Source organism: Apis cerana, linkage group LG15 (genome assembly GCF_029169275.1).
Source record: "Apis cerana isolate GH-2021 linkage group LG15, AcerK_1.0, whole genome shotgun sequence".
Lineage (NCBI taxonomy): Eukaryota > Metazoa > Arthropoda > Insecta > Hymenoptera > Apidae > Apis > Apis cerana.
In genome coordinates this window covers 4542213-4559490 of record NC_083866.1, presented here as the reverse complement: position 1 = coordinate 4559490, position 17278 = coordinate 4542213, and the positions used below count along the sequence as shown (strand labels likewise).

General features: G+C 39.4%; 3 protein-coding genes and 1 long non-coding RNA gene across 5 annotated transcripts in view; 2 read left to right on the top strand and 2 right to left on the bottom strand.

Annotated features, from left to right (window-relative positions):
* The first annotated feature begins 440 nt into the window (after positions 1–440).
* Positions 441–5516, top strand: LOC107995590 (coiled-coil domain-containing protein 142). Its single transcript, XM_028665634.2, has 13 exons — positions 441–946; positions 1340–1557; positions 1610–1742; positions 2373–2521; positions 2622–2809; positions 2926–3117; positions 3198–3337; positions 3410–3694; positions 3763–3879; positions 3974–4127; positions 4188–4305; positions 4435–4622; positions 5059–5516. Exons 1-13 carry the CDS (start codon positions 776–778, stop codon positions 5196–5198), a joined length of 2193 nt encoding a protein of 730 aa, XP_028521435.1. The 5' UTR covers positions 441–775; the 3' UTR covers positions 5199–5516.
* LOC133667390 (uncharacterized) lies at positions 3924–9232 on the bottom strand. Its single transcript, XR_009832852.1, has 2 exons — positions 9118–9232; positions 3924–4246 (listed from the first exon to the last, which is right to left on the bottom strand). It is a non-coding gene; the product is annotated as an uncharacterized LOC133667390 (long non-coding RNA).
* LOC107995589 (uncharacterized) lies at positions 5700–15264 on the top strand. 2 transcript variants are annotated; one of them, XM_028665630.2, is made up of 6 exons: positions 5700–6403; positions 7702–8092; positions 10622–11139; positions 11212–11702; positions 12083–13181; positions 13332–15264. In XM_028665630.2, exons 2-6 carry the CDS (start codon positions 7950–7952, stop codon positions 15134–15136), a joined length of 4056 nt encoding a protein of 1351 aa, XP_028521431.2. In that variant the 5' UTR covers positions 5700–6403; positions 7702–7949; the 3' UTR covers positions 15137–15264. The 2 variants fall into 2 exon arrangements, with proteins under 2 accessions (XP_028521431.2, XP_028521432.2); XM_028665631.2 differs by lacking the exons at positions 5700–6403; positions 7702–8092 and adding an exon at positions 9185–9321.
* LOC107995585 (dynein axonemal heavy chain 2) overlaps positions 14956–17278 on the bottom strand; it is a 32764-nt gene continuing 30441 nt past the window's right edge. The window contains exons 61-64 of the mRNA XM_062086199.1: positions 16864–17271; positions 16187–16705; positions 15748–15898; positions 14956–15654 (exon numbers count right to left, since the gene is read on the bottom strand). Coding sequence (XP_061942183.1) covers positions 15500–15654; positions 15748–15898; positions 16187–16705; positions 16864–17271 — 1233 coding nt within the window. The 3' untranslated portion in view covers positions 14956–15499. The remainder of the gene's footprint in view (positions 15655–15747; positions 15899–16186; positions 16706–16863; positions 17272–17278) is intronic.

Sequence of the window (17278 nt, the reverse complement as noted above, 5' to 3'; positions counted from 1 at the left end):
GCACAATAATACATAGTTTAAGAAAATAAGAAAAATTAAGAATAATTTATTATTACTAAAGATAAATTATCTTAAACAATTGATTATTCTATGGAATTTGACCAACACAATTTTAACGTTAAATAAAATGAAAATAAAATATTAAATATAAAAAAATTATTTCTTTTATTCTCTTCTTTGTTCTTATAAACAGTATTGATAAAATCATTATCATCAAAAGATAAAAGAATGAATTAAAATACTGATTTTTATATTTCTTCGACTGCATGAATAATTGCAATTCGTTAGGCGTTCCCTTGGCAACTCTACTCGAGTTATACACGACTTTTGCTTTAGTATAAAGTAAAATTGCTTAGTTTCACTTTTGTCTTTTAATATCATTATTCAACCGTGTATTCTTAATCGATTTTCTATCAGAAACATTTTAAAAGAATCTTATTGTTTATTAGATAATTTGATGATTCAAAAGAATCTTATCGTTCATTAGATATCGTTCATTAGAATTCAATAAAATCGAGTAAATATCACAAGTATTTAATAAATTAATAATAGAATAATGTGGATAATAATGGAAAATATGTTTATTGCTGTAGCATAATAAGACTATATCTTCTTTCAAGTTTAAAAGGTGTTCCATCTGTAATTATCGCATTTAGAAATAATATAAATCTCGAAATCACAAATGATAATAATAATACAATTTTCTATACAATTGATTTGAAAGAAAAATAAAATTCGGTGTAAATTTTTGATTATTTTAAAGTTCTTTAGCCATATGGATATTAATTATAGAGTAAATATTGGCAAATGGTTGCCGTTTCCGAGTGATGTTCTTGAGAAATGGTTCGCAGACTCATCGATGCTCACAAAGAGAATGGACAATTTTGTGGAAAACATAGCATTAATTATTCGAGACATTGCAGACGCTCAGACATATGATATAAAGGTGTGAAAATTTTCTTTTTCAATTTGTATTTAATTTAATTTTTTATTAAAATTAATCGATTTAATATCTCTGCAATATTCTGTTTGATATCGATAACGAGGAAAATTTTCATGCTGTTCAAATTCAATTAGGAATTAGCTGTTTCTTTTTCAATATTTCAATATTTTAGAATTAAAATTTCATATTTTATATTTTCGTTTTGCATTTGAAAAAGCTCCCATTGTTTTTCGATATCAAAATTTTTGGATGTAGAATAAATTTTATAAAAACTAGTGAAATATTCATGAAATTAAAATTTGTTAAAAAATTGTTTTTTTAAATTTTAAAAGTTTCACGAATGAATATAAATTTTCTTTTCTTGAATAAACATTTTGAATCGCATTTTGAATGCAGGTATACAATGGAATCGCAAACGATTTAGAAGAGATGAAGGAAGAATATAAATCGATCAGTACGCCGAGTCTCAGTGCACATCCAATTTATAATTACAAGATGAGATATTTTTTGATGATATTGAAACGAAAACTGAACATTCTCGCGAGATTTACTCGCAACTTGATTAATGAAATCGTCGATTGCAAGAGCGATGAACTACTTAGAATAATTTTCAGGTGAAAATCTTGCAACTTTTTAATTTTCGATTAATGAAACATCTGATTCCAGATTGGTGAACATTTATAATGATATGCTGGATATGGATATCGACGTCTCTGATGTTTCTACGAATGTGTTCTGTAACGATTGTCCTTACATGTTAGAACCGATGAAGAAGATATCTGTTACACGAATATTGCAGGTAAAAATTTACTTTTCTTTTACTCTTTTACACGCTAAAATTTCAATATCTTTTTCTGGAACATACGTACAGCGTTTCAAATTTTTCAATGAACATGATTGTGAATTTCTTGGCACGAGTAAGTGGCATAGTAAGAAAGTGGTATAAAAAAGTTCGAATAAAAATAATTAAATGTTTTTTTTTTATGTATGAGGATTAAATTAAAGTCAAATTCAAGTTATTCAATTTAAATTTCAAAGAAATAGCAAAAAAAAACAAAACAAAATAGAGTATTACATTATCATTCATTTCTCTGAAATTTCATTTTCTGAAAAATTTCGAATTTAAATATTAAAATATATAATTAACATATATCTTAATTATTTAAATTTTAATTAAATACCATTAAATAATCTGAATATCATATTATAGTTTAAAATTATTTTAATATTAATATTAGTTTAAAATTTTACTCTATTGTATGTTTAAAGAAACGAAAATAACATTGAAATATTGATTTCACTCCCTCTAAATGATAATTAATAAATAATTTTCTCTGCATATAATCCATATAATATAGCTTACATATTTACAATAAAGAATTATTTTTTTAACATTTTGATAACATTTTCACAAGTTCGTCTTTTCTAGATATTGGCCAAAAACAGAGCCGAAGAATCCTGCCACGAACTCATCGACTGCCTTTTAACAAATTACGAGCCTCAGGAGAAGACCGATCCTTCTTCAACAATTTCTGGTGATGCTGATGTCTCGGACAATTCGAGTATTGAAATTTATCGGTTGGTTAACCAGCATTAAACATTCTTGTGCCGTGCGAAATAGTAGAATCGTCTCTTTTGATTGTTGAATATTTTGAAAAATGAAAAATTTGATTTGCAGAGCCCTCACGAGACATTTGACGCCACCGATCGAGAATTCTTCGTCGAAGACGGAACCGGAAGTGTCGAATATCGAAAGTATTCAGACGTTGGTCAATACTCAAAACAAATACGTTCTTCGACTGTTGAACGTCGTGCAAGAAATTTCGCCTAGATTGTTGGGCACAGATGCCCTGAAGACTATCAATGGTACGTGGTATCCATCAAGTAAATCAAAACCTTAAACTTAACTGTATTTGTAATCCGACGCAATTGAAATGTAATAAAATGAAATATGCCCGTGATCATGATATTATCGATGAAAGGTGAGACGAGGCTGAGAAGTAGCGCGATAAAGAAGGTGAAGAATTACTATCAAGAAATCGCGTGGGGTGCTTTGTCGAGCATTCTGGATCACGTGGTCCTCTGGTGGTCTCCGGAGGCCCTCGCGACTCGTCACAGTCACGGAGCACAGCAATTGAAGGACTGGCTCAGTCAATTCGTCCAGAAAAACCATGGTGTAGAAACGAGCATATAACAAAGTCGAATCGGAATTTAAACAATTAATTAAATTAAATTGTAATATTTCTATGAGCAGTGCCACAAACGGTGAGGCCAGCATTGCAAAACCTCTGCGATGCTCTTCGTTGCCATGCCACGATCATCGAATGGGATCAATTATTTAGACTGGCCTACACCTCGGCTTTCAATTGCCAGTCGAAAGCTTGCTCCACGGACGTGAGCCTTCTTTTCGTTCTAATTTAATTTTAATTATTCGTTTCGACACGATTTTGTTTCACACTTCTTCAGGGGTCTGACACGGGCCAAATGTTCGGGGAATTGTTCCAATTGCTCGTCAGGTTGAGCAACGAGTGCGAGGCAGGCGGCGAATGGGTGATAGGTGCCCCATTGATGGAGTTGCCACTGTCGGAACAGATCGTCGTCCTCCATCGGTTGGATCATTCGGTGCACACAGCGAGGCTGTGGATAGTGCAGGAGGCGAAAATCATAGCACATACGTGGGAACTGGACGTGTTCTTCCTTTTGGTGAAGGGTGACATAGTTAATTGCCTCGAGGAACTTTCTTACTTAAAGGTGAAAAAGAGTTACACTCTTTTCTTCTGTACTTGAACGATTTAAAAATTAAAATCCGGTCATTTCAGCTTGCCGACCATATCAATGCATTATCGACAGATTCTGTGAGCGTTCAGGTATACGTTTGCGCGAAAATGAGGGCAAAAATTGTATCCGAGGTGAACGTGAATATAGATCTACTCCAGGTATGTCCAGATTTTGTTTGTTTGGAAAAAAAGAAAAGGAAAAGTAAAGTAAAGAGAGGATTCTTATTTGCTCTGTGTATAACTTTCCACCAAGAAATGTTCCACCAAGTGTACGGATATTCTGGCGAAGATCTGCCGCGTGGTCAGCCTGGCAAATTTGCATATGTGCTTTCCAAGGTCGAGTTATTGGAGGAAAGGTGGCGACATAGCCCCGGTGGCGGCTAGCCTCTACGTGCAGCCTTACTTCGGTAAGAAAATCCCTTTCACTCTTTCGCTCTTGATTCTCTAAAGGGCTCTCGATTCCGCAGAGAAAGTGCTGCTCCCTGTATTGGAAGTTATCGAGGATCCCGATACGTCGAACATGATCCTGAAAATTATGTGCGAAGCTTGGTTGGATTACATATATCTGCATCGAATTAAATTTAGGTAAAAAATAAATAAATAAAAATAAAAAAAAAGAAACTCTGGCCTATCTCTTTATATCTCGATGAAACGACGAAACGGGATGAAATAAAGTAGGTCAGTGTTTTCTACGATCGAAGGAATATTTTCTAGCGAATATGGCGCGTTGCAATTGCTCACGGACTTCGCTTACGTGTCGAAATGGGTGACCAATTGTCCGATAATTTCTCAGAACGTACGGGATCATCTTTTAAAGAACGAAGTGTTGCGAAGATGCGAGGGGGTTGGACGATTGCTTCTTCGACATCCTGGCGAGGCTATCTCCATGCGCAAACGACTCGGTAACAATTGATGCGAAATTAAAATTATGATTGCTTTTGTTTCCGATGTTTTATTTAGATTTATGCGTGTTTAGAATTTAAACGGTATAAAAATACAAGAGGAAAATAAATCCATACATAGAAATTTGATTTTCCAAAAAATCTATCCTTAATTTAGACTTTACGTTTTGGATTTGATGTCCTTCTTATTCGCAAATTTAAATTATTCAAATTTTGGAAATTTAGTCTTTAGTAGAATTCTATAAATACTTTCATATTTTATATTTTATATAAAAAGATGAATCATCGGTCATGAAAATCCAAAGTATAAATTCACGTTTTAAAATCGAACCATTGAATTGTTACAAACATTTTCATACGATACGAATCGTGAGTGGTGCAAATCCAAAAATACAGAAATGTAAATTCGCATCTAATTATTTTTCCTTCGTTTCAGCTAGAAGAACAAACGAGCGTGGATCGCCAGAATCCCCTGGATTGGAACGCATGCCGGCGGAAATGTACGTGCCCAACCAGGAACAATGGTTGGAGCTTCGCGCCTCGAAGAAATACAATTTTTGCTGTACCGAATATTGACCAAATAATGTTTCAACGAATTTATTATTATATCGAATCAATCGTGAGATATTAAAACTTAGATTCATATCGTTCGTTTCTAAAAATGTTCCTATCCTATATAATGTATTTAAAGATTGTCGATGTTTCGACGATCAAGTTTCTGATTACGTTTTGCATTTTGCGGTTAAATGGCAAAACTTGATACATCTTACGGTATAATTTTACGGTTAAAATCAAAATGTTGTTAGGAAATACGACGTGATCTCTTAATTCTTTTTAAACTATAAACAAGTGTCATAAATCTCAATTAAATATACACAATAATTTGAAAAAGTATTCACAGATCATTATTATACAGCAATTTATACAACTTATATAACAATATAATAACATTAAGTGATAATCATCTGGAGGAAAGAATTAAAAAGAAATATAGTTCTGTCATTTCATTCTAACATTTATCTCACGAAAATTTCTATACTTCTCCATTTCAATTGCTCTTAAACACGCACACATATATCACAATCGACCAATACATAAAATACTTTCTACAATATTATCTAAAAAAATCACTCGTATAATCCCATTCCCATTGGTAAAACGGATAATTCGATTATTCGCCGGTAATTTCAAATAACAATTAAAGAATAAAAGAGTTATGTAATAACACGTAATACTTGCGACAAAGCTCAGGGTTCTCTCACGAATTCTCCGCGAAGCCCAACCAATACGCTTTTGAAGAAACCTTTTCTCGCGTATTACGTTACGTACAGATTACGGGTTAAAAAAATGAAGGAGGGGGGAGGGCGCTAGACGCAAAGCTAAGCCGTCGACCTCTGGCAGTCGATTCCTCGTTGTCCCTATACGATGAAACGATCCGGATTATCGTCGCTCGGTTAATTTTCGCATTCGATCGAGTTAATTACACGCGTTTACGACGCGTCGAAGATTGTAATTAGCGGTGGATGCGCGACGATCGATTCACCGGTTCACCAGGCTTTCATAATTACTACCTGCCTAGCCACACGTGGTGGAAGGAGAGATAGATAGAGAGAAAGAGAGAGAGAGCGAGGGGATAATCAACAGGGAGCTCGTTGATCGCCGATTCGACGACAGAGGGTGGTCATCAGAGCTTCCACCGATTATCGAATCGATTTTTGCCGTGTTCAAGTGTTGCGTTCGAACCGGCGATGATTGTTGATTGCGGAAAGAATTGGGAAAATGTGAGTGAATAATTTTTTTTAAAAGTGACACGATATGTGGAAAATCGAAGGATGGAAGACAGGGTTGCTTTTTAACTCTCTTTGCGAGAGCTTTTAATTCCTGTTCTTTTCTTTTCTTTTCCATATAGCTTGTTATAGATCGAATGATTTATCTTCAAGTTTTCTTAGAATTCTTTTTGTACATGTACAAAGTTTTCAAAGTTTTGTAATAATTTTTTCCAAAAGTATCTGAATGAATCATAAGATTCGTAATGTGGCTATCGCACGTGTATATCATCTGGTTTATCAATTTATTTTAAGACACAAAAGTATTCGATCATCGCTTATAAATCGATCTCTGTTTCTCGGCCTCGATCCATACCCACTCATAAAAATATAAGGCGACTCGTGTTTCATTCTCGGCCATCGATCTTCGATTCTTCTTATATAACGCGAAACTAGTCGACTTGTGGATCGAGTGTATACTCGTACCACATGCATTCAGGAGGCTATATATTTATTGGATACCTTGGACAATAGCGAGAATACTCGTCAAAGTATTCAAATCTGTCTCACTCATCGTGAACGAGCGACGATTCGAGTGATCTAGGATTAATTGCCTCTCTCTTCGATCGTTGTACGATTTTTATTTTTTATTTCCTGGCAATTTTTAGGGGATTTTTGATTTTTTTTACAATTTACAAGAATATCGTTATAGATATGTTTATTATATTATACACATTTGAAAAAATTTTAATCTCGGTTGATTTTGAAACTTCAAGTGTTTGAAAATTTATACGATATTTCAACATGTGCCGGGATTAATTTCGTTCGTATCGTGTTTACCGATATTTCATTTTTTCACGCGTCGTTAATTTTTTCCTAGGTAAGAATAAGTATCCATCGTATCTCGTAGCAACGAGAATACGAAAATCTTGATATACAATTAAAACTCATTGTTATGATTCTCGAGATCGAATCTCTGAAACTTTCAATAATATATATTAATAAAAAAAAATTACAATCTTCAATTTTAAATTGCTCGATTCTAAAATATACCAACGTATACTTGTATACCAATAAAGTTCAGAAAACATGATTAAATTTTATACAAAAATAAATCGAGAATGTTCGATTATTTTCTTACGACAAAAATATCAAAAATCAAAAATCCGGATCTATTCGATTCGAGTCGCCATTTAAATCTACTTTCTCAAACACTACACTTTCGCACCGAGGAAGGAAGAGAAACGTAATTTTCAACGTTAATTCAACAAGGGGAAACGTGTGATGTCAATTTTTCTCACGAATCAATGCAGGATAGAAAGTGAGAAGTGGTGCCTCGCGACGCACTGACAGGAACGGGAGGGCGGCGGTCCACTGGTACCGCCGGAACTTCCGCCAATTCCTCTGGCGGTAAGCCGAGTCGACTCGAGCGGTGTCGAGCTGCGAAACCCGGCTCTGACCACGGCGACCTCCTCGGCCGTTGCCCAGTTATCTTTTGTTCGCCGCCGTGATCGTCGGCGAATCGCGTTTTCCATTCGCCTGGCCAGGCGAGGCTTGCGACATGTACACGAACAGGTGCGTGAACGAGAGGACGTCCCTCACCAGGCCTCTGGACTCACCGGATTATGTGGAATTCGCGAGTTTGCTGAGAAGCAGGAAGACCCGTATCAGACAGTTCCAATGTTGCATCTGCGCCACTTTGATGTGAGTTCGTTTATTATTATTTTTTATCGTTTTATTTATCGTTTTATTAGAAAGCGACGAAGAGAAAAAGTTTTTTTGTTGTTTAATCAAATGAATTATAGAAAATCAGGGATTAGAGTTAGGTTGAGTTTGTTTCGTTTGCAGAGATTTGCAATTTTGAAAGATTCTTTTTTACATTATTTTTTCAACTGGAAAGAGGATAGAGAGAGAAAGAGATTGGTTTTTTTATTATTAAAAAGATAATTTGTAAGGATTGAAGTGCTGTAAAATGAGTATAAATTATTGTTGTTAATCTTTTTTTCTATTTTTACTTATATTTCAAAGAGAATCTCTTTTTGTTTTAAATATCTTTTAATAATCTTTCTTTGTATAAGTGTAAAGTATAAATTTTTTCTAACCTTTTATTCTTTCTCTTTGGAAGAAATAATAAATAATATATTGCAATTTTAATTACCAATAATAAAATATTATTTTCTATCGACGAACGTTCGATGCACTACGTGTTAAAATACAACTTGCATCTGGACAACATCAATCCGATATTTGACCGCGTTAAGAATTTGCGTCTTTAATTAAGCGTGTTTATATAATTACCAGAGATTGCATTGCACGTGATGTAACGTAGATGTTCGCACGTATAATTAATCACAATCAAACAAACAGGTCAAAGAATCCACCCATTAATTTAATTATTTCTTTTCGCCGAAACAGATTTTCAAATCTTAACAAGTTATACCTCTTCAAAAAAAAAGAAAACCTCACAAAAAGTAGAAGTTTCTCCAATTAACTATCACCATCACGAAACTTTTCGTCGTAGCAAAAAGAATTTTCTCCCGTTTTAAAATTTGATATCGTGGCAATCGCTGCAATTCAATTTTTCGATTCAACCTTTCCACCCCGCAACCAAGTTCCCTTTCGATTTCCATTCATCGTATCTCGATAGAAAGAAGGAAATAAAGAGAAGGAAGAGAAAAAATGATCGTGTCCCCACCGTAAGCGGATACTTATGTAAAATCATCGCTCACCTCGAACCACTGGCCGCCATCGTTTCAGTGTGGTCGTGGTCTCGACGACGAGTGCAAACGGAGAGACATGCCTTCCTCGGAGAAGACTTCGTTGACCTGCGATAATCCGACCAGGGTTTACTACGGTCAAGATGCGTTGCCGTTTTATTCTCATACGAGGAGACAACTGTTGCGGATTCGATGTATCGCGTACACGATCGCGGTGTGAGTCGTATTTTATTACCGTTTTTAAAATGGTCGTAGATTTATCTGTGCTTCTTTTTTTTTTTTTTTTGATCAATAATGACGGACAATCTTTATTGATCCTTAAATAATTAAATTGAAGATAAGTACGTATGCGAGAGGAAATAAGCGTGCATCGATGCAAGGATGGAAAATAATATGGAATTTTTCGAATAATTAAGATTATATAGAATTTTTCAAATAAAAATTTTAGCGAGTAAGTAAATTGCATAATACTTAAAAAAAAATAGAATTATTATATTGTCTCATGATTTTATTTGACAACAAAGGATTTAATGTTGGAGAATTTAGATAATGATAGAATGCACGATTTGATGCATTCGATCGAATTAATTTAGCTGGAAGAGTCTGAGAAGAGATCAATCGATAATATCATTTACATATCATTTAAATACAAATTAAGATTCTATATCAATATTCTATCAGAATATCGCGATCTTACTTTTAAAAATATCTTTTAATAACTTCTAATAAACAACAGACAAAGAATTCTAATTTTCAATTGAATTAATTCTAATTTCTAGTTGAAAATTTAATCGTACATACATATTGTCCGCATTTAGAACACATTTTTCATAGGATTGGAAAACTTTAACGTGTAAAGGGGATACCGTGCAATGATGAAACCTCTTGTGGTTTCTCTGTTGCGGTTTCTGCGCGAACAATGTGAATACACACGACAGATCAAACGAGGATCATATCCCCGGATCGCTGGAATACCGATTCGATTTTGCAAGAAAATATCAATACATGTCATTTTTTCCCCTCCCCGAGAATGATCTTGGATAACGATAAAACGATGTCGTCTTTTCTTCGACACGCAATATGGCGGATATTAAGAACAACAGGCCCTTTATCAAATTTACAGGATGAAATGACGTGTAATGCGTTTACGAAAAGTAAACAACATTCGCATAGGATTAGAGTTACGTGACGTTGGCCTTGATTACATGCATAATTGTACGATGACAGTATGGTTGTTCGACGTTCCAACCGCTCGAACAGCTTCTTCCAATGATACGTCAATTAATGCGTTTTCGATTAATTCTATGGATTATATTTTCATATTATTATTATATCATCATATTATTATAATTTTTTATTCTCCCAGTGAAAATTACTCTCCTCTATCCTTTCCAATGTTATAATTATATATATATATTAATAAATTTCAGAGATTCCTCATTCAAAAATTTTTCCCAATGCAGTTTAAGTTTCTAAAATTTTACGTACCAATACTGAACGAATACTCTTGTTTCAGAGCGATCTTCACCATGGCTCTCGTAGTGACAGTGAGTTACTCCGTGAGCCACGACATAATGGATATAGGGCCGAATCTGACAGCCCCCTCGTTCGAGTCCAACGCGAATCTTAGCAGATCTTTGAAGAAACTGAAGCTAGGCTTCGCCCCCGAATCTGGCTCTTACACGTTGTTCAGCAACCCTTCCATCGCCCCATCCAATTCCATCTTCTTGCCTGATCAAACGAGAGAAACCGTGACACGGAGATTGTCCAAGGAGGAGGTGAGAGAAGGATTGAAAGCTGGTCGCCAGGCGGTTAGCGAGCGCCTTTTCACGGACGCCTCAACGTCACCGTTGACCTCACCGTCGCCTGAAGTCAGGCATCGTCACGCAGTCAGCACCTGCATCGATGCCGGCACGCTGGCTCTGGCCGCTGTTGCCGAGCTTGCGGCAACAAGAAAGATCGAAAACTTGAGGGCCATTCAGGGAGAGCCGTCTGCCGTTGGAAGCTTCTTCGACGCAGGATGGAAAATTTTTGGTAAAGAATTCCTCTAATTTACGAAATACACGATCGTATTGGCAGTTTAAAACGCGGGTCACTTTATTTCAGGCGCGTGCAAGCAACTGACCGAACCGGACTGTCCACCCACCGTCAAATACAGGACCTTCGACGGAAGTTGCAACAGGCCTATGCAGATGGGAGTCGCGATGACACCTTTCGTAAGACACCTGCCCCCTGATTACGGGGATGGCATCGATTCCCCCCGCAGAGCGGTTTCGGGCGCCGATTTACCCTCGGCGAGGGAGGTCAGCCTGATAGTTCACAAACCTTCGCCAAGTAGCAACCCGAGTTTCACAGTGATGCTGGCCGTTTACGGCCAATTTCTGGACCACGATATCACGGCCACTGCCCTCAGTCAAGGTCTGAACGGCACCTCGATCCCATGTTGTCCACCGTCCGACGCCCATCCCGAGTGCTTCCCTGTCCCCGTCTCGTCCGGAGATCCCGTGTTCGACGTCGCAGGAAGAACCTGCATGGACTTCGTCAGATCGGCCCCGGCACCCCAGTGCAAACTCGGCCCCAGGCAACAGTTGAACCAGGTATCCAGATCGATCGATCGCCCTTCTCCTCGTTTCGTTTCCCCAATTAATTCGAATATTCGATATAGAAACTCGTACGCATAAATCGTAGTTGAAAATCGTAATTCTTGGGGCGCGAAATTGCAGCCGAGATCAATGAAAAATTTCCCTCGGAACAATAAGCACGGCTCGCGCCGTTAACAACGCTGTTAATTAACCTCATTATATCGTCGGCCGTTCGACGAGTTTCGATCGTAATCACGCGTTCGTTATCTCCACCCCTGATAATAATAACGACTCTCGCCACGATGGAAATGGACGAGGACAATGGAGACGAGATTGATAAACTCAATTTTTCCCCTTTGAGGGAGAAAAAGGGAGAAACGAAACGATATTTGCAGGTATCGGCGTTCATAGACGGGTCGATGATTTACGGCACGGACAAGAGCACGGCCGAGAATTTGCGCGAGTTCAGGGGCGGCCGTTTGAAAATGCAACTGACCCCCGACAATCGAACTCTCTTGCCTCCTAGCACGGATCCCAACGACGGGTGCAACCGTGAAACCGAGCGACGCAGAGGGAGATACTGTTTTGCGGCAGGCGACGCGAGGGCGAACGAGAATCTTCACTTGACCACGATGCACCTATTGTGGGCGCGGCAGCACAACAGGGTGGCCGAGCGACTGGCGAGGATCAACCCCTCGTGGGACGACCAGACGCTGTACGAGGAGTCTCGACGCGTGGTCGGCGCCCAATTGCAACACATCACGTATCGAGAGTTCGTGCCAATAGTTCTGGGCGATCGGGAGACGGATGAGAGGGACCTCAGACCCCTGAGATCTGGCCACAGAAGCTGGAAATTAGACAGGAATGACACGAGCGTCGATCCGAGTATAGCGAACAGTTTTGCTGCGGCCGCGTTCAGATTCGCCCACACCTTGCTGCCCGGATTGATGAGGATGACCGACGAGAGGGCGGGGACTTCCTCCTACGTGGAGTTGCATCGAATGCTGTTCAACCCTTACAGCCTGTACGCGGAGGGTGGGTTGAGGAGTTCCATCACATCAGCGACCAGAAACATGATCCAGATGACGTCCGCTCACGTCACCTCTCAGCTGACCAATCACTTGTTCGAGGACCCAGTCGCGAACACGACCGTCCCATGTGGCCTGGATCTGGTCTCGTTGAATATACAGCGTGGAAGGGATCACGGGCTCCCGGGTTACACGGTGTGGAGGGAATATTGCGGATTGGGAAGGGCGGAAAGTTTCTCAGACTTGGAGGGCCACCTAGATCCACGAACTCTCGAGGATATTTCATCGTTGTACGAGTCCGTTCACGATATCGATCTGTACACGGGGGCTCTGGCCGAGTTGCCTAACGCTGGTAGCATCGTTGGATCCACTTTCATGTGCCTGATCGCCGACCAGTTCGTCAGGTTGCAGAGGGGAGACAGATTTTGGTACGAGGTGGGTGGACAACCTCATTCGTTCACCGAAGGTAAGTTTTTTTAAATTTTAATTTTCGTCCCAACAAAGTTTTCCCTGTCGATATTTCTTAATTACGATCATACGTCGTAGGAATGTGTGAACAACAGGCAGACGACGAGTACAATTTGTCGCTTCTTCTTCTTTTTCTTTTTCTCTCTAGATCAGCTTACCGAGTTGCGTAAGATGTCGCTGGCGAGGTTGATTTGCGACTGTTCGGACGAGATAGGACAGATTCAGGCGGAGGTGATGCGAGCGGTCGGTCCGGAGAATCCCATCATCTCTTGCGAGAATATACCAGCGCCATCTTACGAGCCGTGGAAGGAAATCGAGAAAGCAGAATCGTTCAATTGGACAGGTTTGAGGAACGATATTAACAACACGATCGAAGAGATCGTGGCTTACATCAACAACTCCAGGACCAATCTGGACACCGATTGGGCAGCGTTTAAAAATTACATAAGCGACGCGTTTTCCGATCTTAGAAATCAATTGTTCCCGTTGCATCCATCGAACGACAGCCAAGAAACCCAAAAAGAGAGATCGGATTCTGAAATTGGAGTAGCGAACGCGTATCGATTTTGGAACGGTTTGAAAAGTAACGTGACGAGATCGCTGAATCGGTCTATGAGCACGATGACTGGCGGGCCAGCCGCGGTGACCAAGTGGATGGCGTTTAAACGAAGCGTCGTCGATCAGTTTGCCAATTTGAAGGATCAGATCGCGGCCACGAGGGCGGATGTTGCGCCCAAATTGGCGATGAAGAAGAGGTACGAGCAGGAACAAATTTCGTTGAATAGTTCGAGAATGAGCGACATGATTCTGGCAATCTTCGATTGGAAGAACTTCAAGAACAACATAATATCGTCCTTGAACAACACTATCACCGATATAAAAAGCGACAAAATGTCTCCTCCCATCGGTGATCAAGCTTGGGTCACATATAGAAACGAGATTACGAGAAGTTTCTCCAAGTTCAAGACCGTCCCACCATCATTGGAACACGCCACGTCGTTCAACACGAGAGAAAACATTTCTTTTCGTTCAACCACTTTCTCACCAGTTATCACGAGTAACAACGTGTCCAATTTGACTCTCGACTGGTCAGAGTTCAGGGCTCGAATCAACGATTCTGTGACCAGGATGATCGAAGGTATTCTGAGCAAGAGATCTACGGAGATCGATCCGATCGCTTGGGCAACGTTTCGAGTCACGGTTAAAGACGAATTCGCGAGGTTGAGAAGCGAAATTGGGAGCATTAAAGACGAGTGGCTGGGAACGGAAACCGACAGAGGAGAAGATTCGTTGAATCTTTGGTTAAACTGGTTCAAATACAATTATTCCGAGTTTGATTCGCTCGTTGTTCCTTCGAGGGAGGAATGGGACGATTTTAAGAAAGAGATCAACGATACCGTGATGAATATCCTGACCATCGCCAATTCGTCCGATGAATACAGTTTCGACGAGCTTCACAGGACGTTCAATCGATCTTTCGCCGATCTTAAGAATCAGCTGTCATCTTTGAGAACGTTGATCGAGAAGACTTACAATAACAAGGCGGCTGCCGATTGGCTCGCCTTCCAAGCGCAATTGAATTCCACGGTGAAGGATCTGGTCGATGGTTTGAAGAACGACGAGTTGTCCATCGAAGATGCGATGGTCGTGTTGCTCAAGGCCGAAGATGAGATGTCGAATGTTCGATTGCCGGCGAATTCCACCGCGATTCCGCCGGCGGATTGGATTCAATACGCGTCTCACGTGAACAAAACGATCTCGGACACTTTGAGAAACATCAACGACTCTAGGAATCATTATGGAACGATGATGCTCAGAGCGAAAGAGACAATAATCACGTCCTCGTCATCCAACGATCCTGAGAAATTCAAAACGAATTGGTTAGTCGTTCCTTGCCTTCTTGCCTCGTTGCACGTGTTCACAATGGTATCAAAGTTACAAATTCGCGTGTAAATTTTTCTTCATTTTAATTATTGTATGTATATATATATATATATTTTATTGTTTATAGAAACAGACCTTTATTATACTATATAATAACGAAGACAAGAATGAGAATATATAGAAAGAATGGAAGGGAAGTGACAGTGTCAATTCAAAAGTTCCTTTTCTAAGATTCTACTTGAAAAAAAGAAAAAAAAAAATGGTGAACGTATGATGGATTTTGATATTCTCTACAATATCTGAAAATTATCAAAATCCATAAGGAGAGGTTTCGATTCATCGAAAAAAGTTCTAACTTAATTCTAATATAATTAATTAATTAATCGATTAATAATAATAATAAAAAAGAAAAAAAAACAGTAAACGATTAATCTACGTGGCAAGACTCAACAACAACGCAGTGCCTCTTTTTATCCAGAAATCCGATCCTTCGGGACCCGCATTCAAATCGACCGCCACAACGAATGCAGCTCGCCCCTGATCCCCGCATCTCTGAGGATAATAATAACAGGGACAAGAGTAGAGTCCTGCGAAAGAAAAAAAAAAAAAAAAAGAAAGGAAACGAAAAGAAAACACTGTTATTTTTATGTTCCATCCCCGATATTTTGTCGTCGTTTTACCTCTGGTTCTCTTTCTAAGGAGTTCCGCGGGCCGGAAGTGAATCACCGGCATGTTGCAAATAAGTTGCATAGGAGCCGGCTCGATGAGAACGCTACCCCTCTTGTCCCAGCCCGCTCCTTCCAGATATATGGAGCGTATGTACACGCCGTCCTGTAATGGGATGTACACACAGTTAGAGGCATTGCGCACACGTATACGTCCGTTTCCTAGACGAGATCCCCCCCTCCTATCTTTCCAAGCCTCGTTTCCGATGATATCGAAGAGATTTCTGGGATAAAAATCGTTTCATTTCAATTTAATAACTCTTGGATATTGGTTCTGAATTTTTGAAATGCGAAAATGTGTATTTTGTAGAAATTTATTTACCCATAATTTTCGCTCCATCAAGGGGAAGAGGCTTTAAATTTGGACGAGGGTTGAAATAGGTTTGGAAATTACCATTGGTGGCTCAACAATGGCCGTCTCGTCGATCGTGAAAACGGTGAACTCCCAGGACAGGGTGTCTATAGACACGTTCCACATCCTGGCGGACGTCTGTAATACGGCCGTGAGGAAACCGGTTGGGAAAGTGTAGGCGGCGAGCCAGAACAGGACCGGCGCGTGAGTAGTTAAGGCCCATTCGTTGAAGTGTTCCACCCTGTTTACCAAATCCCTGGTCCAGGCGCCCAACAGCTTCAACGAGGGATACGCCATGAGCCAGATCGAGGGGACACGGCCCTCGAACACGCAGAAGAATATCTCCTCGAGTTCATGGGACATCAGTATCAAACCCTTGATAGCCAATTGGAGGTCTTTCAGGCTGTTCCGGGTCTTCCGCAGCAGCACGTTGTATCGTTGTATCTCTTGGAGCAGTACAACGTCCAACGGTGTCTTCTTTGGGCCTATCAACTTCACGGTCGCCTCGTAATCGATGTTGTCCGGTATTTTTGATAATATGTCCGAGGTTAATTGATTTACCTTGAGAAACGAGAAAACTCGGGATTAATCGATTGGTTGGAACGGAAAAATTGGCCACGTTCAAGAATATGAAAAATAATAAATGAATAAATAACATGTATAAGATATTTTGGAGAGACGAAGATTCGAAGATTCTACAAGGTGTTTGACAGGCATACTTTTTCCTCTTTGCTAACTTCCTCTTTCGTAACAGTTTGAACCTGGAGTTCCATCAAAGTTTCGAACATATTTCTAGTCTCCATGATTAAGCAGGTGATGTCCGCGTTCGGATGTTGACCAAATGCTTCCGGTTTATCGATGGTAGGCAGGACAGCTATGAAATCTAAGTAGGAGCCCAACGAACCATCCTTCGGTATGTAATAGGTTGGTAGCGACGACAAACGATAATTAGGGATAGTGAGGGCCTCTTCCGTGAAATATTGTTGTACGTATGTCATTAACAATCGGCGGTCCCAATCGTCGGTCACGTGGCCGCCGTAACAAACACCCGCTATGAGATATTTCAACGATTCCCAAGGAGTTTCCGGATACTCGTCCAGATACACCTGTAGAAGGTTCTCCGACACCTGTTTT